The sequence below is a fragment of the Macrosteles quadrilineatus genome, unplaced genomic scaffold (assembly GCF_028750875.1).
Source record: "Macrosteles quadrilineatus isolate MER2022 unplaced genomic scaffold, UCM_ALF_1.0 Scaffold_7__1_contigs__length_78375512, whole genome shotgun sequence".
Lineage (NCBI taxonomy): Eukaryota > Metazoa > Arthropoda > Insecta > Hemiptera > Cicadellidae > Macrosteles > Macrosteles quadrilineatus.
This window is the reverse complement of record NW_026542600.1, coordinates 64477651-64500890: the sequence shown is the minus strand read 5'-3', so window position 1 is coordinate 64500890 and position 23240 is coordinate 64477651. Positions and strand designations below refer to the sequence as shown.

Sequence of the window (23240 nt, the reverse complement as noted above, 5' to 3'; positions counted from 1 at the left end):
TAAATCTTTCAATTAGTAAACCGCAATGCAACTGACAATCGTTCATTGAATATAACCATTCATATTTTCTTTCTTCTAATTAACCTTTATGCATTCATATTAATATGAAGGCAAGCCATGAATAGTTATGTAAAATGTTTTGAAACAGGACTTTTTAAGTTCTAAACCTCATAATACAGGGAGCGGCAGAAATATCTGACGGTTTTCAAGCGAGTACAGTCCGGCAGCCAAGTGGAGGAGGGTGGTGGGGAGCGGCTCATTCTCAAGGCCAAGTGATGCCATTTCAGTCGCCATAGAGCAGTGGATCATGGCAATTTTGATAGAAAGTTACATTGATATAGTATGTTAAACCCTTATTCTTGAATCTACACATTTCAAAATACACCATAGGGTTTAAAGTTGACCCTAAAACCGTTTTCTAAAACGGTTGTTTTATAAAATAATCAAACACAAAGACAGTGGATCATGATTTGGGAGAACAGCAAATGGCGAATTTTAAATCATTCTTCACTAAAATTAAAGGAAATGAAATGAAAAATCCTTTATTTTTTCAGGCAAAGTTAGGGCCACATGGCCCTTTCTTACACTTAACCTGACATTAAAAATATAACATAAATAATGTGACATAGGGATAAATAACTTAATCTAATTAAACATAAAATATTTAACAATTCAAGTACCTACATATCTAAAAAAAACACATAAAAATTTAACAAATAGAAAAACACATTCACACACTCTCGCATACACGCATCAGCAAACGCGCAAGGTAACAGTAGCCCTAGGACACGCCAGCCGAGACCATCTTCTCAAAATAGAGCTTTTTCAGTGCCGCCACAAACTGGGAACGTTTTTCAAGGGTCTTAATGTGTAGGGGTAGGCCGTTCCACAGACGACAAGCGGTAACAACAAAAGCCCTGCCATAAGCTGTGGTCACATGATGAGGTATACGCAATGTAATCGAAGAATAACCGAGACATTCAAAAAAAGGAAGCAAGTAAAGAAAGGAGTGTCAGGTATAAACAAACTCTTGTAAAAAACCCATTGTAAAAAAATTGGACAGCATACACATAAAAATAATTAATAAATTTAATTATTTATTACATAGTTGAGACTCTCCTTAGCAAAATGGATTTTTGTAACACTGCAGCGAAAACAGCCGTTTTCAATACAGGTTGCAGGTCTTAAGTAGCTCTTTCCTCCCTAGGGAGTAAAAACCTTTTTAGTCCCTAGGGAGTAAAAGTCAGCTATTCTTAACTCGGTTGTAAACTTTGATTGTAAGCAATCGCATTTATCAATAGTATGTATCGATTGTTTTAATCGGTTGCAGCTCATTGCATTCTTGTCAATAGTTCAATATATTGATAGTATAATGTATACTAACAAAATTGTAATAGACAAAATAATTGAATCACTTCAGCTGCTTGTTTGAATTTTCAAAATTGAAAAGAAGTTTGATGCCGTTTCGAGGGGTTATCTTTACATGATAAGTAAGTATTTTTGTTTGCTTACTTAGTTTTCTTGAATAATGTTGGAATATGGAAAAAAATGAAGTAGCCTACATCACACGGGTAAAAGTATGTTTTCATCCCTTGCTCATTTTCCAGCATTGGTCGTGAAACTTGAGCTTGGGTGAAAAAGAGTCGCTTTAGTCCCCAGTGATGATATATATACTAGATAAGAGTTTTGTAACATATGAGACGTCAAAAACTTTAATGTTTTTGTTTAAAAAACACCCTACTTTTCAGAGATATTTTAATGTTCTTTCCAGGTACTTTTTCTGGTTAAACTTGTTTAAAAGGTTGGTTAAAGATAGTCAATGGTTAAAGTCTTTATTTCAGCCATTAAAAAAGGGGCAGGGAAAGGTTATCTAAGTTTTGGACTGATTTCAGAATTTCAATCAATCAACTTCTTTATTTCATAAAATGCACAGATTGGTACATGAAATTGTGTCAACATAGATCGCTAAAACTAGGGATTTTACAGTAGTCAAAACAGAATATATATAACAATTAATGACCTTCAAATTGATTTTCCTTTCTTTAAATAATAATAAATCCAGCTGATTAATACATCAAATGCAAATTAAAGTAACAGAAAACAAACATAGAACAAATCAATGGAGATACTTAAATGTTTTAGTTTTTTAGTGATTTTCAATTACAAAAAAAATTCTTGAATGGAGTAAAATACTGATTCAATTAAAAATCTTTTTAATGATTTTAAAAATTTATTTGGATTTTTCTCCAATCTTAAAGTTTCTGGAAGGTGATGTAAAAATTTGTTTCCTAAATAACTAGTTTTTTACTTATAAAATTCCAAATTGTGCTGCTCTACCAATCGGTGTGATCTTGTGTTATATTTATGAATATGGTTACCTATTGCAATTTTATCATTCATCAAAACAAATTTAATTGACTCATAAATGAAAAGACTGTAGACTGTGAATATTTTATGTATACAAAAGACTTGCCTTACCGAGGTCGTTGATCTTAAATTCAACACTATCCTCAATGCCCTGTTTTGCTGGAGCAAAACTCTGTCCATGTTTTTTTTTGTGGTAGATCCATAGACACAGACGTGTGAATGAATTAATGCATAATAGACTGCTTTTAACGTTTCAATATTACATGATGTAGCAATTTTTCTCAATGCGTAAAGGCTACCGGATGTTATTCTAATAAGATTGTTAATATGATTATCCCATGCCAGATTTTCATCTATGATTAAACCTAAAAATTTTGAGTGGTCTAATTGGGTCAATACATGATTATCAACAAATATTGTAGGCTTTATTTTGTTCCTAGTTTGTTTTGTTGAAAATGATACAAAATTTGATTTTTTTGAATTTAGAAGGAGATTCCTGCTATCTAAAAAGTCTTTAATTAATGATAAGCCAATATGGGATGATATTTCAATATTATTTTCAGTGTCAGCAGAGACAACCACATTTGTGTCATCTGCATAAAGACATATTTTTGTATCTCTGTCCCAAGTGACTTCTGGTAGACCCTTCAGGTACAGTAACAAAGGAACATTAAGGGACCTAAAATCGATTCCTGAGGAATCGATTCCATATTGCACTGTTAATGGGCGAGAGGTACAAGTTTCTTTATACTTAAACTTTTAAGTTTCACGATAGTAATTAATTTCCACAAATTGTTTTCTGCTGGTAAGATATGATTGAAACCATGCTAATTCAGTGTATTTTACTCCGAGTGAGCAGAGCATATCTAATAGTTTAGAATGCTCTATCAAAAGCTCTTGTCAGATCTAGAAAAATTCTAATTACCTTCTCCCCCCTGTCAATAGAATCAATGATCGACTCTACAAACTCGATACCAGCTGTTATAGTAGACTTTTTAGATCTGAAACCATGTTGTTGTTTGTCAAGAAGATTATTTGTTTCCAGATAATTTGAAAACTGAATAAACACAACTTTTTCTAAGATTTTAGAGAATACCAGAAGCAATGATATTGGTCTATAGCATCTAATGTCTTCTGGATCTCCCTTTTTGAGAACAGGAATAACTCTGGCTGTTTTAAGACTCTCAGGGAATACTCCTGATATGAGGGAATGGTTTATTACATGAGTTAGAGAAAAAAAATGTAGGGCAGGGCAGCCTTAATGATTGTAATGGAAATTTCATCCTTACCCGTGGATAATTTGTTATCAAAAGATAATATAATTTTTTTAATACACTGTTCCGTTACGGTTTTAAAACTGAAGGTGATATCTGGATGTTCATTGCCAATATTATAGTTTGTAGAATTTGTTGCAGTGTTAGGAGTTACCAATTCTTTTACCACATGGACAAAAAAGTCATTAAAAGTTTCACATATGACTTCTGGATCTGTCAAGTAGGTTCCATTGTGTAATAATTTAATATTTGCATTATAATGGGACCTAGAAGTTTTACCAACTTCTGATCTAATCAAGTTCCAAGTGGTTTTGCTTTTATTTTTAGATTTAAGGATTTTATTATTAAAATATTGTCTTTTGCTGTTTATTACATCATTTTTAAGTTCTTTTTTTCTCAGACTTTATCAACATTTTTAGATTTTCATCTTTCTTTAATCTAAACTGAGACTCTAAGTTAATTATTTCTGCCTGTTTATTTTTTTATTTCCTCACTGATCCACTGATTTGGTCTATGTTCCCTTTCAGTTGTATACAATTTTGGGAAGTTTATGTCAAATTGGTGTTTAAAATTATTAAAAAATGTATTATATTTAAGATCGACAGTGGATTGAAAAACCTGAAACCAGGACTCGGAACCCAAACCCCTACAGAATGATTCTGTGTTACTAAGATTGAACTTGTGCACTTGTTTCCTAGTTAACCTATTTTTTTTTAATTTACATTGTTCAACTCTAACAGCTGGCCATCATGATCAGAGATATGAGTTATTAGACCAGTTACTCGTAAGCTCTTAGCTTTTATGTTAGTAACAAAGTTGTCTATAGCCGTCTTAGAATGCTCTGTAACACGAGTGGGAAAATTCACCACATATCTCATGCCATAGATGGTCAGAATATTTACAAATCTATTATATTTTTCATCTCTATTTAATACATCTATGTTAAAGTCAACTGTTATTATTACGTTTTGGAATCTTTTACACACAATATCTAATAAGATTTCCAGATTTTCAAAAAATGTATTTAAGTTTGTGCTATTTGGAGATCTATAAATACAACCAAGTAAAAAAGAAAAATTGTGTGTTCTTATTTTTGTTAGACAACATTCAAATTCTTTTTCTATTAAGAGGGATTGAATAAAAGGAATTTTAACAGGCTTAACATTTAAGTAGTTCTGAGCAAGAATTATCACACCTCCACCTCGTCCTAAAGTTCTAGCATAGTAAGATGCAGTCTTATAATTTGCAAAGTTAAGTAAATTTAATTCTTCTTGTTTCATTTTGTGTTCGCTTAAGGCAATTAAATCTGGTTTTAGCTCATCAACAATAACATTAAGTTGATCTAGACGAGATGGTAGGTGTTGCACATTATGATGGAAGATAGAAAAAAGCTTATGACTTACATTATTACTCTTGTTAATATTTGATGAGCTTTGATTTCTCTTACTAACTAAACAGTTATTTAGGGGTAGGGCTGGGAAATGGTTTGGTGCTGTCATCTTGGTGAGGTTGTTGGCGTTACTGGAGAGTTTAAAGGAGTTTTCGGTGTTTTTGGAGTTTTAGGTGGTGTGGAAGGGTGGTGATTTACAGATTCTTTTTTGCTATGGCTATTTACATTTAGGCTATTGTTACACTGGGGAAATTTTAACACTTGCACATTGCTCTGCTTTTTCACTGCACCATTTACTACTTCACTGTATTTTCGGTGGTCAGAAGTCAGCAACGGTGAAGGGCTGGTCTCTGTTGGGAGCTGGAGCAAGTTGTTGGCACTGATGTTAGGATTTGCAGTAGTGATAATGCTTGGCTCTTCCTTGTTTTTACAGTTTTCAATTGTGTTCTGCAGCTGTTCCAGAAACTCTGAGTGTGTAAGACCATGCCATAGTTTCCTTGGCTGATCGTAAGATACTATTATAACTGTAGCATTTGTCAGGTTGTGCAGCTTTATTATGTTTTTAGCAAAATCTTCTAACTGCATCAGATCACGCACACAACCCATAGGTGAACAGATTAGGGTTTCAAACTTTTTGTTCTTGAAATCTTCTATGAGTTGGTTAAAAGCTTCATCGTAGTCTTGCTTGGTCGGTTTTCCATGATACTCCTGTTTGGTCACCAAACTGTACACCGTTGCTCCCCCCACAACAGATTGACAGGTCAGTTTAGTATTAATAAAGTCAGTTTCTTGTGGCCTTCCAAATTTGTTGCGAAACACAACTGCTACCCCAGCAGACATGTTTCTCTCGTGACTGAGGTCCCTAGAAATAGTGTGTGCAAATGCTGTTGAGGTATTACCTTTATTCAAGTCAATAATTTTCCTCATGTTCTCTTTCACAATATTAATACAGTTTTTTTTTCACTTTATGTTTCAAACTTGCTGAGTCAGGTTTAGGTTTAAGTGATGGCTGAAGTTTTGGACAAAGAATATCTCTTATCATAAAAGCTATTGTTTTTTTACCCTGCTTGTTGAAATGTAAACCGTGTTGTGTGTATAGGTGGCGTGGCAGTTTATTTATGGCCAGGAAAGAGGCATGTTTATGTTGGGCCACTAGTTTTTCAATATTCGTATTAAGGAACCATATTCTGTTGTTGAGGCCTGGGACATGATGCCTGTAGGGAAGTGCTGATATAATGATGTTAGTGTGCGTTGTATTTTCAAGCAATATCCTGATGGTTTCACAGTAATTTCTCTCTGCCTGACTAACTTCATCATTGGACCCACCCAACACAACCAGTGTGTCAGACTTTGTAAAGGATTTTGTGAGGATTTTAGCATCAGATAAAACCTCCTTCATAATTGCATTGGGCTTAAAGATGCAGCTTATGTCGTGTCCGCTTTTTTGCCAGATAGATGACAAATTAGGTGCAAGGTGTCTCCCATGGCTGTCAGCCAGTATTAGAATTTTTTTCTTGGGAAGTTTAGGTTGCCTCCTAGTCCTGAGGGATGATTTCTTAACAGTTTCAGTCTCATTACAACAGTTATGAATTACAGTAGGATTTTCATTTACTCTGCATATAGTTTCCATAGCAGAACCGATTGTGTGTTGATTATTCCTAGTGTCTTGCAGTGAGGCTTGAGCAGAAGCTGAGTGTTCTGAGAGTAGTTTTAGACCATCATAATATTTATGTACAGAGAAATCTTTGGTGAAAATTGAGCTTGTTAATGGTTTATTACTTGTTATCAAGGAGCATGCTATTTCAAGATTGTGTAAGACATGCGCGCCACATTCGGTTGTTCCTCTCTGGATATAACATTCCACATTTTTCAGCTCAAACGCTCCTTCATTCCCAAAAAACTGTGCCAATCTCACACCGAACTCTTTAGCATGACTACTACTTAGACCAGCAAGTGAGTCCAAATGATAGGCAACATTTTGAAATTGATTATAAACTAACACAGACCAGTGATAAGAACCAGATTGAGTGTTAGAAGTTCTGTTATTGATAATTGCCATGATGTAGTCTTTATTTTGCATTTCAATTTGATTGCAGAGTTGCATACTGAGCTCCAGGTCCTCTACTTCCTTCACTAGGTGGCCTACTGAAGGACACAAAACAAAACTGTTAATTGGGATGTTCAATTTGCTTTTAATCCATAGATTAATTTCTTCATCATCCAGTTCATGTAGGGTATTAGGTGCGATTGTTTCTATAACTGCAGGTTTTGGATTTGTTCTATTACATTCCGATTGTGTTGTTTTACTTCTACATATACTTGTATCCATATGAGGCTGATTTGTCTTTGAGTTACTTGTAGAAATACTCATTTCTGTATTTTTTTGTTTTAACATAAGTAGTTCCAGACTTAGTTCCTTAAGAGTACTTTCCAGCTTCCTTATTTTTTGCTTCAACTCATCACAACTGTTACACTCCTGTACTTTTTTCATTTTGTTGTTGTATGGAATCAATCTGTTCTTGATACAAAATTACCTTAGCCTCTATAGTTTTAAGTTTAACATCCAGTTGAGTTTTCCCTTCATTTAAATGCTTTATTTTAGATATAAGCATAGATTTGTCTGATTCTAGCTGTACAATTAAGTTTTCATTAAAGGCTTTGTCTTTTAAAATTTTTTCTCCAGTGAATTTATGTTGTCTAAGTGATCTTTTTTTATTTCTTCAATATTATTTTCCAATTCATTTTTATCACATTGTAGGGCTGTTATTTTGTCTTCCAATTCAAACTGTAGTTTAGATTTTGATGTTTTAAGTTCATGTATGATTTGATTCAGAGTTTGATTCTCAATCAACAGAGCATTTCCAGCTTCTGCTGCAAGAGTAAGGGACGTTTCCAGGTCAATGTTATCATCCTCAGCATTAATATTGTTCAACTTAGATTCTATTTCAATCAAATGTGTTTGATTATCCACAGGACTGTTCTCGATTTCTGTTACATCTTTACATTTTGAGCATTTCAAATCCAATTGTTCCCCATTACACATTTTTTTGAAGACATCATCAGTTATGTCAGTACACCTTCTATGATACCATTTTTCGCATGCCCCTCTGCATAAAACTGCATTAACCCTCACACCTTTGTGGCATAATCCACAACGATGTTGAGTCATTCTAAGGACATTAAATATTTGTCTAATATATTTCTTTGATAGGTAGTCCTTTTTAATACAAACGTTTAAAGTTGTTTCAAAATTAAAAATTAGATAAAAATGTTAATTAATAAAAATCCCCAAAAAAGGGAAATTGGGATAAAACAATAATTAAAATCCCAGAGCAGGGAAAACAGGGATAAAGTTTTTCAGATCAGGCCAAACAGATAACTGAAATGTTGGACGATCATGGACACAGATAAGCTAGACCAAAGTTCAACTGACTCTTATCAGAGCTGATAACAAGTTCCTTGAAGTAATTTAACTAAAATATGCAGGTAATTTTATCTGTTTTTCATACATTACGTGAGAGTCCTTGAACACTTCAAAAAATTCTATTTACAGTTCGATACACAGATAAAAAACACACAAAAACTACACAATTTTTTTTACGATTGACCAGTATTTGTCCACTAAAAACTTAAAAAGATCGGGAGCACCAGTTTATCTCAACCTGCTACTGAGTGTCTAACCCCACCCTCAGCAATTTATTTTATTTTTTTTCTGTTATTTATTTATTTTTCTGATTGTCTCCAAGCTCCATAGATCTTTAATTTCAGGTTTAGAGTGGCAAAATAGAGTTAGCAGAGACATTTTACGACTTCACGACATCACGGTCCACCCAAGGTACGTTTCAAAGGATTTGTAGATGAGTAGCAAGGATCTTCAACCTACGGCCAGCAGGCCACGTCTGGCCCTTGAGCAGATTTTATTTGGCCTACTAAAATTATTTTTATATAATGGTTTTATAAAACTGCTGATTGTAAAAGTCGCCGCAACACTCATGAGCATTTAACAATAAATTAACATATTTTATACATACAAACTGTTTCATTAAGGTTTTTAAAAAAGAAAGCTATTTTCGCTTAGGTTACTTAAAATTGTTTATCAAGTAAGCGACAATCCACAACTATTACAATGTATCAAAACCATGTTTTTACATATTTGGGCTTAGTTGATTCACCAACTATATTTTTCGCTTTGTTTACAAGTTGAATCGTGAATCTTACACCAACAGATGTTTGCTCTCTCTTTACAGCTTCCTCAACTTCAAGTATTAGTCTCAGTTATATTTAGAATCTTTCAAACTCTCATCGGAAACACTTAATTATTGTGCTATAAATTTTAATTTTAGGTAGAACAACCTTTTTTTCCTCCAGCTAGAGTAAAGACAAGAGAGCCCCCTTAGTTTGCGAATATTACCAACTGATTAGGAATCCAGGTTACTAGTTTTGTGTTGTTCATTTATTTACTTTATGATTAAATATGTTTTATAGAACAATAAACTTATATTTACATTTTATTAATTAAGTAATAATGGCTGAGTTTTGAGTTTTCATGGCTGTGTATAACTTAAGGCTGGTCTGACAAAAAATTATCACATTTTTAGATTCAGCTTACAATATTGAAAATATTGCTAGAAAAGGTCATTAAATCATAAACAGTTTTTGAGAAGTACCTATATTGCACATTTACCTCCACAAATGGTTTCTATACATTCAAAAGGCCTTACAACTAATCATTTAAAACATTATTTCTTTGTTTTTCAAACTAATTGCTAAAGTTAATTTAAATCACATTTTAAAATCAAAATACAAATCCAAAATCACAAAATTTCTTACTGGAGAAAATAGATAAAACTTAAGAATGCTATGTAACATCTAGAGCCACATTTAGCCATTCTATTCAGTGGCCCTAGGCCCACAGACCAAAGAGCGCCCCCATCTCACAATGGCCTGCAATCCCGATCCCATCCTGTACATAACGATATGAGGGGGGAAGTATAAATGTAGCCTACCCACCAGCTGTGAATGAATTATTGTCAAATAGATATTTGGATTGCATTCAATGTAAAAAAAACTGTAAAATATGAGTTCTTCAACTTATTTTGATACTGACTCTCAAATAAAACTCGCACACAATACATGTATAATGGAAAATATTTGCAAATTCTACAAATGTATTGAAATCATACAGCCTGCAAATAATATATACAGGCATAATTTGTGAAAATTCTAAATTGCTAGCGCCATTAATCTTGAACCAATGTGACTTGATTGCAAAAAATTCTAATTAAATATCCCTTTATTGTCATATTAAAGTTAGTCATAATAGCGTAGCTACTAAACAGGTGACATTGTCAGTAAGTGGGATTGTTGCAGTTTCGATTGTCACGGCCTACGAAATAGGGTCATGTAAGATGCAACGCAAAGACCTTCCTGCGTTGCATCTAAAAATATAAGCTTAGTTTTTTTTGCACCCCTTAAAACTTTTTGCCCTCTAAAATGTTGCGCCTTTGGCCTGGGCCTAGTGAGAAATGCGGCTCTGTCCAGTAACCAATTTACAAAGTAGCAGTCTTCATTTCCTTAGTTTAAGGTGTTTTCAAAAATATCGAGAAAATGCTTGATTTCCTTACTGAAAATAATGTCAAGGGAAAATAACCATTTAAATGTAGTAACGATTCTTATAGTAGTATGAGATTTGAAGATGACTATTCTAAATATGACTAACATTTAATTGCTTCAATGTGATTAAGTTTCATAATTCCTTTTTATGAGTAGTTTCTCAGAAAAAAAATCTCGGAATTTTGAGACCCGTCCATCCCTTTTTTTTTATAACAGAATATGATCACAAAATCGAGTTTAAATCAAAGGCCAATTCAATGTTTAATGTGTCATTTGGTGTCTTAACTATTCTCCAAAAAGTTCTTGGGTGAGGAATGTATAAAAAAGTGTGCCAAAGAGTGCACATAAATACTGCTGAATAGGTAGTCTGTTCTAATAACAAATAATTTAATTGAAACAAGGTAAGTCTTGATAAAGGATACATATGTTCTGCAAGTTTGTACATGGGCTGCATGGACTTGCTCAGTTCTTCACACTTAGCCATAAGCTGGTACATCGACTGAAAAATAAACATATCATGTTTAAAATTACTGAATGTAATCCATTATAACACACTATTCATAGACCCTCCTTTACTGACAATTGTTTATACAGTACAGAGTATAACATTTTTTCAGTGGCATAGCCAGGTTTGGAGTGCGCTTGGGCAGCTTCCAAACATTGATCATCACCTTACTTCTTCGTTTACAGTCTTTGCAGAGGTTTTATTAATAAACACTTAAAACATAACTTACGCCAAACTACACTTTATTTTATTTCACAATAAATTAGAACATAGTTAATAGGCTAAATTATTATGTAATTTGTGAAATAAAAGTATGTGTATTAGTAGTATTATGTTTTAGTATATTTCGTCACTAGGGCCTAAAGTGACTCAATCCACACATATGTACAACACTCTTTAAACCTTGTAATGTTAGGATTTTTTTAGTTTTGTGTATATAATGTAAAGTTTTGTTTTTCCTGTTCCAGTTTGGACTCTTTCCCATTCACCTTTGTGGTTCTTTGTGGTTCTGGAACTTTGTTGTGGTTCTCTAAATTTCCACTAGAATTCAGGACAATTATTTTTTTGGACTAAAATCTGTTCATAAAGTGAATATTAGAAATGGGACCTCTTGTCGTTATGGCGAAATAACATTGAGCGACAAGTGGTACCTTTTCTCAGACTGTGCAGAGGCTAACAAAATGATTTATTTCGACCTTTTACATCTTCAATTCGATATTTTAACCGATACTGTCCTGTTCTAAGTTAAATAAAGTATAAAAATTGGTAAAAAACAGAATTTCAATATTTTTGACCTTAATTACTTATATCGGCCGTACTGGCATTTTATGCATCACCGACAAGAGGTCCCTTTTTGCATTCCACATCACATATAAAAGGGTTATAAGGAAAATAACTCAATATTCTTTTATGGTTGGTTTTCTTTGGGTTGAATATGTTGCAATGTGGTATTTTCATTACAAATTATTCATTTTGATAATCTTGGATTTTAGCCAGAAAACTAACATCTAATATTTAACGTATAAGGTATTTATTGTTATGGTACTCCTCTAGTTTGGCAACTTAATTGTCTTTAATATATTTTATGCATTTTTAAATGTAAGCGACTTTAAAGTAGGCTAAATTTTATAGAAGTAATAATTGGCCTTACTTTGATGTTTAAATCGACTGCATCACAAGTCTTACAGACAACATCTCTGTGAGTCTCGAGGCACTCAACAGTAAGTGCTGACATCTGAAACAAACCAATACAATCAATCAATCAACCATGTACACTTGTATAACACCATGTAGCAGTTTGCCAGGTAATACAGTATTATAGTTAGTCTTTATATCCCGTACAACATTTGCTGGATTTTCTGTCTGATAGCTATAACAGTAGGACATCAATAACATTCACCTTGATATCTCGGATTTTTCATGATATTCTTGAAATCCCGGTAACTCACAATGCTTAAAGTACCTTAGATAAAAAAAGGTAATAAATTTAAACGTTTTAAATATTTAACCTTGACAAGTAGAGTTTTTAACACTTTGTGATTATCACTACCATCTTTTATTTTGTAAACCACAATACTAAAACTCTTTTACATAAAGTTTCTCCTTCTCAAGCCTCAATAACTCAAAGTTTACCATTATAAGTTGAAGTCCTCATGATGCGCCTCAATTATTCAAAGTTAAAAGCCGTACTTTGGAAATCAGCTGTCCTTGAATTCTTGTTAGGATGTGAAACCCCATGTTTAGCTAGTACTGTTATGTTATAATGTCAGTTATTGAGATTATTTTGGATGCGTCAGATGTCATGTTGAACCTGTATTTATCATTAGCTTATTTATGTTTTGAAACTCTCAGGTAACCGATCACTCCATCTTGTATGAATAAGTTGTCTTTGTAAATTGGCTGCTTTCCATTGGAATAAATAGATAAATAAATGGGAAAACAGGCTATTATGCTACAGGGTAGGGAATTGTTTCAACATCTCGATGTATTCTGTTGTACACAAATGGTAAAAGTAAAATGTACTATGCTTCAATAGAATATTGAATAATAAATTTTTGTTTACATAAATCATTGTACCAGTTAATGATCGTTGCAAATAAATAAAAAAAAGCTACAAGTGAATGTAAAACGTTGAGAGACAACAAAGTAGAGTGATTCAGTTATGAAGGTTAGATGAAAAAAGTTGAAATTGCTAGGGAATGTGCAAGAGACATTTTCATTTCATGAATAATTTTGGAAAATCGGGAAAAACCATGCTTAGAGTGGATTGTTATGGTGAGTTTGAAGACAATGATGCTTATAAACCTAAGTTAACAAATTCGGTACCATTATAATGTTTATTTTGCCAAAACTACCGTTGCTAAATAAATTATACATACAGTACTGTGTGTGCACAAAAAGTGGTTGTTTTAGTACTTGATACAGTATTTGACAACTCTATATATACCTGGTATATTTTCCTTTCTATTCATATTGCAGTTTTTTTCATGTTCTAAACATATATTTTATTTTAATCTCTGTTTATATAAGCTAGGACAAAAAGTTAAGACTTATATTTGTCCTGAATTACCATTGCTTCATAATAAATACTGTATTGTGTATGCAACGTAAATTTTTTTTAAGTATATTATATCTTCTACAGTTACCTTTCAATACTTGGAAATAGCACAAGCTCAAGTTATAAAGTTTTAGTGTGTTAAAATGGAGTTATGAAATTGGGACGTAACATTATAGTCAGAATTCAATACTTCAGCATCTCAAATTTTCGGAAGGACAACTTGACAACTCAAACCTCCCTTACTCAAGAAACTTGTTTCCCCTTCCCTCCTCAGCTATACTAAGAACCTATATTATTATAGGATCTGATATTATGGTCCTGTTTTCCTTATTGTCTTCTTATAATTGTTGTACCATGGTTGCTTAGTCTATTTGAAGGTGTGCGAAAATGGATTATTTGTTTGCAACAAAATAACTGAACTTAAATCAAATAAATACTGAATCAAACTCATTGGCCTATAAGTAGTAATTTTTTAGAAGCCTAATAACAGTCATAATTAAGTTAAGTTAAAATGAAAATTAACATGTTGTGAGTGGAGATAGCTATGTAGTCTTCAATTAATATTTTTTTTTTTTATTAAATGTGAAGGATTTAGGAAAATCATAGTTTAATCAGCCAAAGTCTATTTTCTTCTGAATAGAGTAATTGATTACTTGTTAGTTAAATTGTGTAATTTGTAGTTAGTTAAAACTACCTTTGTAGTTTTCAGGTTTAACTTCATCGATATATGTATGGAAAAAATATTGTTGTAACTTAAAAACTAAACCCCCATCCTTCCATTGGGGCCAATGTTACCCTCTCCCCCTCAACCAGTGGTGTAGTCGTCAAATGTCCAGTGCGGGAATGCTCACCATCGTCTAAGAACTGACCAGCATATAGGATTAATATACACTATAGATCCATTGAAAAAACAGAGTGGGTACGCTGTTTCCACGCTACTGCCCTCAACCCTTAGCTCAAGGTCAGAGATGACAACGAAAGTAGGCAACGCTTCGCCACTGTATAAATATGTACAATAAATGAAAAGAAATGTTTTTACTAACACTGTGGAGGATCCCAGCAAGATTTTCAGTCAGCGAATCAACAGAAGATGCAATCTTTCCCACTTCGACTTCGAGGTCGGTCAGGATTGTTGAATTGATAGCAGGAATGTGACTAGCCAATGTCTGCCGATAGAGCCAGGGCATTCCACTTCCCCAAACTTTGCTATCTAAAAACATTATTATGTTATTGATAATACATTTCAAAGTAAATAATAACATTTGAAGAACATGTTTTATTGATTTATGGTGTTATTTAAATTTCCCAAAAGTTGGTTAAAAAGCCAACGTAATTTGTTAAGGCTCCTAAGAGAGTACTCTTGTACAAACAATGCTTATTACAAAATTATTCATTTTTATAACTGTCACACCTACCCCTTCCTTGTACATCACCACCCGATCACCACAACAGGCTGAACATTAAAATGCCTTTGTTGAAAATAGTCAGGGCCATTCTCCATCTCAATGTCACCCAACGATGGGAAAACATACTCCCATAACATGTCACATTGAATAGCACCGTTTATATCCCCTGATATACTGACCAAAACCTGAGAAGATGTCAAATTTCACTTAAAATCATGCTGGGTCACTAATGGTGCTCATATCGAGTTATACTAAGTTTCTAATAAAACTTGAGAATTTAAGCTTTAAATACATACATAAAACATTATACATAGTCTCTTATTTGGTATCAGTATTTACCTTTAAAATATTTCAGTTCTTTTTCGGACACATGTTATTATGGTCGTTATAAATCTAAACAAAATAATGCAACCCCTTTATTGAACAATTATGGATAAAAAGTTATTGCAACTTTTGTGATTTTCCTTATAAAATATAATAGTTCCCACCACTTATATTGCCCATGTTAAAAGTTCTTGATAAGCTAAAGGGAGAAAGTATGTGTCAGATTGCTGATACCGTTTATTACTCTTGGAGCACATTCCTAGTTAGAGGAAATACTGAATAGCTTCAGAAAATTCTCAAGTATGGTACACTATAATATTGTTTAGGAGCATTAAAATGTATCCCTCCAGAGATAAATAGTAATATATCTTTCTTTTATTTCCCCGAGCATGGGCTTGTAGTCAATTCGGGGAAATACTATTCCTATGTCTCACTTATTTATTTCTTGTACATATTTTGTTGATGAATAAAGTTAAAGTTGTTGATTTCATTAGTTAATATGCACTTATTTATAATGGTTGGGAGTGTTTTAAATCAGGACCCGGCAAAAGTAAAGTAGCATATTCAACCACAATATCGTAACGGTATACTAAACTATTCTCTATAATCTATAACTTACCTTCAATTTTACTAATGGGACTAGAAAGCTTAATTTTTGTCTCTAAATCTTCAGCAACAAAGGAAACCATTTCACCATCTTGCGTAATAGTCCCATTTAGTTGATTGAGAAACTCTACAGCTCTATTTGTACTTGAAGAAGTAGCAGACTTTTGAGACTCTTCTATATTTAGAGGTAATTTATTTGGTCTTTCAAATGATGCTTTTGATTCACCATTTGCATCAACTTCTTGAATGGAATCATGAAGGTCCTCTAATACAGAATCATCTGGTTCTGAAGACTGAGTATTAAATGATATTTCTGTGTAAGAAGCTGTCATTCCATGTACCTGTACAGTCATTACCAATTACAAATATAATCTTAATTAATCAAATACAATCTAGTAGAAATTGTAAAATATTCACAAAACGGAGCAATTTGTTTGAATATTGGCTGAATTGAAACATCTATTACTTTGTTCGCATTAAACATATTTTCTCAAGATGTTCTTTAGATATTTAGCAAAACTATTATAACCGTATCCCAACGTAAGTACAAGTGATTGTCCATCGGGTTATGGGTATTTCTATTAAGGCCAAAGTCTAGTATAGAATGCTTGGATTTCTACGGCAGGTTGAAGTGTAGGCCTATAAATATCAGTCACCATCAGTGCAGGTACAGGTACAGATATGTCATTTGGTCAAAGCAAGATGTGGTTTCAAGTTAAACAGTCAGATTACACAGGAAACGCCTAGTTTAAACATCTTATTAAAATATCATTATGTGCCAAAACAAAACTTACTATTTGTTACAAATTTTTCATGGAATATTCTTATATTAGAAATACCGCATTAAAGAAATTATCTTACAAAACACATTTCAGGATGATATTTTGTATTATAAACAATAAAACGTAATTTCTTTAATGAAGCCAATGGAAGTTTTACAATAACATAATTTGGGGAAAACTTGAACTTTTATGTTAAGTTAAAGTCTTATATTGTCTAAACCTAATTTAAAATTGTGTATCACAGCTCTATTCTTGCTGTACTTTGAACCAATTTATTTTAAAGATAATATTAAATATAATCTTTAAAATAAATTGGTTCAAAGTGTGCCAAATTTTGGCAGCAGGTGGTATGCTTTGTTCTTTTCTGATAAGTAAAAAAATCAAGAACCTAGCCTACCTATCTTGCTTTAAAACCATTTAAATTTGTAAATACAGTAGACTCCCTCTCATCTGGACTCCTCGGGACCGAGGCCAGTCCGGATAAAGGTTTTTCCGGTTAAACCGACGTCCCCAAAAACCCGTTAAAATGGACCATTTACTGTGATATTCGACTTAAATTTAGGAGAGCATTATTGTATTTAGACACGTGATTACTGGTCTCAAATCTTTCCCACGAGAACAGTAGTTTCAGTACTGTCCACTTCCTGCCGATCTAGTCCGGTTAAACTAATGTGCTGATAAAAATTGTCCGGTTAAAGAGATGTCATTTCCGCCGAGTGTAGTCCGGTTAAACCGATGTCCGGTTAAAAGGTGTCCGGATAAGAGGGAGTCTACTGTAAGAATAGGAAGGTAAAAATACTACAAAATTGAAATGAGTTTATTTCATTTGCTTATTGTTATTTCAATTCCATAAAAAGTCATGCAAGTTAGGCGAAACATACATAGCCCCTTGATTATACACTAACACACAGTTTTTCATTAAACTTGAATATTTAGTAGATGTTTTTTTATCTTTTTTGTACATTGTTCCGGGGTTTTACCTAGCAGCAATTAGCCTAAGTAAAACTGCTCGGGTTCTGAGTGGACCCTAAATTAAGTTGGAACGACCAGATCAGCAAGGTGTGAGTTAAGTTAAGACCCTAACCTCTAGAGGCTAAAGTGCCTCTAGAGGAAACTAAGTAACATCGTTCCGTAGTTGTAGTAACTGTATATCATGCTCATGTCACAGCCATGACAATTAGTAACAACTGATGTTCCAGAGTTTTGAAAACAGAAATTACGATATGCATGTTAGGGTGACCATGGGAACCTATAGTAATTTATATATCCATCACAAGAAACTAGATTTGTACCTGAAATAAATGGTGAAAATATTTCTCTGCGAATACCTAAAGCATTCACTTTCAACTAATAAAAGCAACATAAAAGTTAGAACAAAAACTGAATTGAATAACAAGAGAAAAGTACAAAATCCAAACATAAACATTAAACAATGAAAGGTCCCAAATTCGACCTAGATTAAAATTTAAATTAGAGCGGGAAACGGTGTTACCGACAGTGTCCACCCGCCATACTAGCAGCGTCTTAAGGACGAAGGGTAGGTAAGGGTAGAGCAAGAGTTCTCCAAGACCCAGTATGAACCGTCATTCAATCGGCCGGCGTGTTGCTCGTCACTTCTCTCTCTCTCCTCTGCTCCCTTCTAGACTAATAAACCCGCTCTGGTCTAGCCACAATATTGGTATAGTTAAACTTAGTCGTTGTCCCTATTTTGGACATTAACAGTAAGTACTCCGGTATTAAATATGTTTTAAATTTACTATTATTATTGTAGAAAGAATCTATAATAGTGTCAATATATAAAAAAGGTGACAAAGGAACATGTGGCAATTACAGAGGAATATCTTTGCTCAGTCATGTATATAAAGTTTTATCAAAGATTATTCAAAAGCGCCTCGAGGAATACACAAGTAGTAAAATAGAGGATCACCAGGCGGGATTTGTAAAAGGGAGATCTACAATGGATCAGATTCACATACTTAAACAAGTTATTAGTAAGCACTGGGAATACAATAAAGAAGTATATGGGCTTTTCGTCGATTTTTCAAAGGCCTATGATAGGGGAAGAGTATTTCAACAGATGGAAAAGTTTGGGATCCCCAGAAAACTAAAAAAACTAGTAGAAATGTCCCTGAATGGATCAAAATGCAAAGTAAAAATAGATGATGGAGAGTTATCAGAAAGCTTTGAAGTGAGGACAGGCGTAAGGCAAGGTGATGGACTGTCACCTATACTATTTAACATAGCCTTAGAAGAGGCCCTCCAACAAGTAAGACAAACAAAATATAGGCTTGGAAATGGGAACAAAAATAAACATTCTAGCTTTTGCCGATGATGTAGTCATTCTGTCAAAAAACAGAAATGACCTAGAGGAGTTAACCAGACTGTTCATACAAAAAACAGAAAAAAATGGGCCTAAAGATTAATGATGAGAAGACAAAATATATGCACTTCACGAGACAGCCAAATGAAATGAGGGCAAATGAAATGAGTATAGATGGACATATTTTTGAAGTTGTTGAACAATTTAAATATCTAGGTGTAATTATATCAAGCAGCAATAGTGAAGAAATGGAAATAAATTATAGGATTGCTCAGGCCAATAAATGTATTTCTAGGCCCTACACTTGTAAGAAATTGTTGACTTCAAAGATTCTCTCGCATAGAACGAAATAATTCAACCAGTATTAACATATGGAGCTGAAACTTGGATATTAAACAAAAAAGAAGAAAACAAAATGATTGTTTTTGAAAACAAAATTTTAAGAATGATATATGGCCCAATACAAGAATATTGAGAATGGAGAAAAAGGCATAATAGGGGGATAGGCTAAGGAATATGTACAATGATTATGATGTAGTTAGCACACGTGAAAGCAAGGAGAATAAGGTGGGCAGGACACGCACTACGGAGAGAATGGGGTTCACTATTAAAAGAAGGAAGTATAGGAATGCCAGAAGGGAAACGACTATTAGGAAGGCCCAAGAAGAGATGGTGGGATAGTGTCTCCAAGGATGTCAGAGAAGTGGGGGCAGCAGTGGAAGAGGCAGAAGATCGAGAGAGATGGAGAGCAGTTGTTGGTGCGGCCAAATCCCGCCTTGGGCATAAATGGCCATGGGAGTGAGTGAGTGAGTATTATTATTGAAGGTGCTTTTGTTATTTCCTTTTTGGTGGAAATTATAGGCTGGCTACGATAGTTTCAAGCTAGATAGGTCATACCCTTCACATGACTGTTTAGTATTAGGTATTACTAGTTGTTTCTTGAGTTTAAATTAATTTTTGGTGTAGGCTAGACTAATTGATGTGTACTATCGCATTTTGATTACCGTAAATATATTGTTAGGGGACAGGTAAACAGGTCACGTCCATCGTTATCCGATAGTATTTCAGTGTTAGGCTACTCCTATTATTCATATCCATTAAATTAAAGGTACAGAACATATTTGAATTTTAATTAAATTGAAGGGCTGCACTTTACTTGACGTCCTACACTCATTCAAATGAAAATATCGATCGATATATCGATTAATCGATTGCTTCATTCGATATATCGTTTGGTTAGTTAGGTAAGGTTAACCTAACCTAACTAACCAAACGATATATCGAATGAAACAATCGAATGAAAATATCGAATCGAAAAAACAATCGAATGAGTGTAGGACGTCAAGTAAAGCGCAGCCAATTGAAGTGTTAGGTGACGGGCGGAACAGCCCTGTCTACAAAACTAATTGCTTGGCCGTACCGTACTATTTTAGGTATTGGCTCTTTACGCTAGAATAAAGTATTGTATTTTATTACCCTAATAAATCAAGACCAAACTAATAGGTGGCAGGACAAAAAGCTCTGATTATTAAGTTAGCCTAATTCGTTTTTTATTACAGATTCCAATTCTTATTAGGTGACGGGCGGAACAGCCTTGTCGTTATCCATCCCGTCTTGTGGTCCATTAATTAAACCAGTCTAATTCACGTAAAATTGATTTAACCTTGATATCTTCCCGATTAAAGTCCCGATAAAATTGTACATCATTACACTTTATCGTATCGTATTCAAAGGTGAAGTAACCTTTTCAGTAAGGAGGTTTTATTTTGTGAGCGTAGGTAACACACTAGCAGTAGTTGTAGTTCACGGCTAACCTACGGTTATTTTAGGTGACGTTTGCTTAGCTCCTCAAACCAAAATTGTAATGCAACACCATCGGGGATTAATTGGCTTTAATTTATGCAATGATGATGATCAATGGTTGACTGAGTGAATGATAAAATCCTATGGTCTAAGCCCAGCCAATTAACCAATTAAATTGAACCATTGGCTACATTAATTATATAGAGCAATAGCTAATTTCTTAGGATCTAATAATGAAGGGTACAGTTTCTTAACTGGGCTACGCTTTCAATCAATATTAGCGTAGCCCATTTAAGAAACTGTACCCATAATTAATTCTACTCACCACTTCATCTTCCAAATCTATTCCAGCAGGATTATCTTCATTAGATGTTTCCATTTTAGTTTTAATAAGTTTTCCACTTATGTTTCCCCGTACATTTTTTCACAGTTTATACGGATTAAATGATTCACATATGTACTTTAAATATCATTGTACCTAGTAAATTTATTTATTAAAGTAGTGAAAATTGCATATTTTGACTGTTTTGCTCCTTTCAACAAGAGAGATTGAGGTTGAGGTTATATTGTCCTTTTGTTTTGTATTGCCTTGCCAATCCCGTCCCGTTCAAAGAAGGGAGAAGGCGAGCCTTTTTTCTCTTTTTTTCCTTGCCGAAAAGGTGGTCTGGGTATTTTTACCCATGAGACCACAATGTTCTCTGTGGTTGTCCACAATTAAACATGATCTTATTTTCCAGATAAGTCAATGGTGAATAGTTTTTTGTTAGTAACAAACAAAGCTGTGGTGCCTTTCATTGTAGGAAAACGCCGCCCTTCTGTCTGCGCATGCGCTAGTTCACCACTCGCAAAGCATACTAGCACTACTAGCTACGTAATACCCAAGATGTATGGAGTAAAAGAGGTGGGCCAGACAGAGCGGACTGCGAGCGATGACGTCACTGCAGTACCGGCCGCGGCCGCCTCGCCCCCCCATACATGCTAAACGCAAAAACCTTACTTTTTCAGACACAATTTTAACCTGATTTGGGGGAGGTATTTCACGTTATGACACATATATCTTTGTCTACTAAATAATGATTTTTATGATATTGAATTAACATAAATTGCGAACAGTTTAAAAAAAATAAATAACCAATAAGGCCTGTATGTTGCATAGAAATGATAACTATTATTTATTAGCGTACAAGACTTAAATTGTAACTGTCCCTTACGCATCGCCATTATGAAAAACAATAGTAAAGCATTAGAAGAACTTATCCATAAAGGAGCGATCGTTGACTTGCATAAGTCAAGGCCAGACTGCCTTCCACTTTGCAGTGCAAGAGGGATGCGTCTATGCGATTGATGAACTATTGGGTCTCAGAGCCAATATAAATAGAAAGAACAAAAAAGTAAAATAACCTTTACATCTAGTAGTTTCTAAAAAAGTTCTTTCCGTTGTTGCCAAACTGGTACAGTTGGGGGCAGAATTAGAAGCAAGAGACACCCTTGGGAACACTCCTATGCACTATTCAGTAGTCTGTGGGTCGTTAGAAGTCTTGAAATATCTTCATCATGAAGGTTCTGTGGCCACCACCAACTTCAGACAACAACCTCTCATGCATTTCGTGTTGGAAAAACTTGAAAGTCAAAATTGTTTGAACACTATATTAATTGGCTCTTATTGATTGATGTTGACATAACAGCGCAAGACGACAGAAGAGAAACTGTCATTCACTATGTGCCCAGGAAAGGCACAGTTAAATACCTGAGGTGTTAAAAAAAACCATGTAATTGAGTTTGAAAACTAATGAAGATACAAATTGCAGATGGAAAGACTGCTCTTCATTTGGCTGCATAGTAAAACTGGCCCTTGTTTAATTGGATTTTGAGAGACATATCTGACTCCGATATATAAGATTTCAAAAGTGTCACTCCATTTAAACTTTTCACTGAATAACATGATAGACTATTTAGCTATGCCTTTGGTTTACTATTATATTAACTTTGGATTATTTCAGATTTTAAATCTGGTTCTGGATTGAAAACTAGACATCGACAGGAAATTTAAAGGCAATAATAGTTGCAGTCAATTTAGAAAAAATCAATGCAGTTGATCTGCTTATCATTAAAGGAGCCGATCTTAATGCTCAAAATAATAAAGGTCAAACTGCCCTTCATGTTGCTGTTAAAAAATTGTTACGTTTGGTTTTAAAATTGGTTTGCAAAGGAGCTGATGTCAATATTAATCCCATCAGAGTGGTGTAATTACCACTCGATAAAGTTTTAAAACAGAAAAGGGACGATATTGACA

General features: G+C 33.9%; 3 protein-coding genes across 3 annotated transcripts; 1 reads left to right on the top strand and 2 right to left on the bottom strand.

Annotated features, from left to right (window-relative positions):
- Positions 1-5952: 5952 nt before the first annotated feature.
- LOC128998024 (uncharacterized) lies at positions 5953-9568 on the bottom strand. Its single transcript, XM_054423957.1, has one exon. The coding sequence runs from the start codon at positions 7520-7522 to the stop codon at positions 5975-5977; it is 1548 nt and encodes a 515-aa protein (XP_054279932.1). The 5' UTR covers positions 7523-9568; the 3' UTR covers positions 5953-5974.
- A 115-nt stretch (positions 9569-9683) lies between these two features.
- On the bottom strand, positions 9684-21516 carry LOC128998026 (BLOC-1-related complex subunit 6). The gene is made up of 6 exons (XM_054423960.1): positions 21273-21516; positions 16056-16383; positions 14750-14916; positions 12300-12383; positions 11067-11143; positions 9684-10654 (listed from the first exon to the last, which is right to left on the bottom strand). Exons 1-6 carry the CDS (start codon positions 21324-21326, stop codon positions 10606-10608), a joined length of 759 nt encoding a protein of 252 aa, XP_054279935.1. The 5' UTR covers positions 21327-21516; the 3' UTR covers positions 9684-10605.
- On the top strand, positions 21392-23194 carry LOC128999050 (ankyrin repeat domain-containing protein 23-like). The gene is made up of 3 exons (XM_054425407.1): positions 21392-21404; positions 22364-22573; positions 23061-23194. The coding sequence occupies exons 1-3, from the start codon at positions 21392-21394 to the stop codon at positions 23192-23194; spliced, it is 357 nt and encodes a 118-aa protein (XP_054281382.1).
- The last annotated feature ends 46 nt before the right edge of the window (positions 23195-23240 follow it).

Bases quoted from the DNA above. Each gene is read 5' to 3' on its own strand.
- LOC128999050 (XM_054425407.1), top strand. The intron at 22,574-23,060 runs GTCAAAATTGTT...TTATCATTAAAG, and splicing joins CGTGTTGGAAAAACTTGAAA to GAGCCGATCTTAATGCTCAA.
- LOC128998024 (XM_054423957.1), bottom strand. From the start codon at position 7,522: ATGAAAAAAGTACAGGAGTGTAACAGTTGTGATGAGTTGAAGCAAAAA.
- LOC128998026 (XM_054423960.1), bottom strand. From the start codon at position 21,326: ATGGAAACATCTAATGAAGATAATCCTGCTGGAATAGATTTGGAAGAT. The intron at 16,384-21,272 runs GTGAGTAGAATT...ATGACTGTACAG, and splicing joins TAGATTTGGAAGATGAAGTG to GTACATGGAATGACAGCTTC. The intron at 14,917-16,055 runs GTAAGTTATAGA...TAATGTTTTTAG, and splicing joins TCCCATTAGTAAAATTGAAG to ATAGCAAAGTTTGGGGAAGT.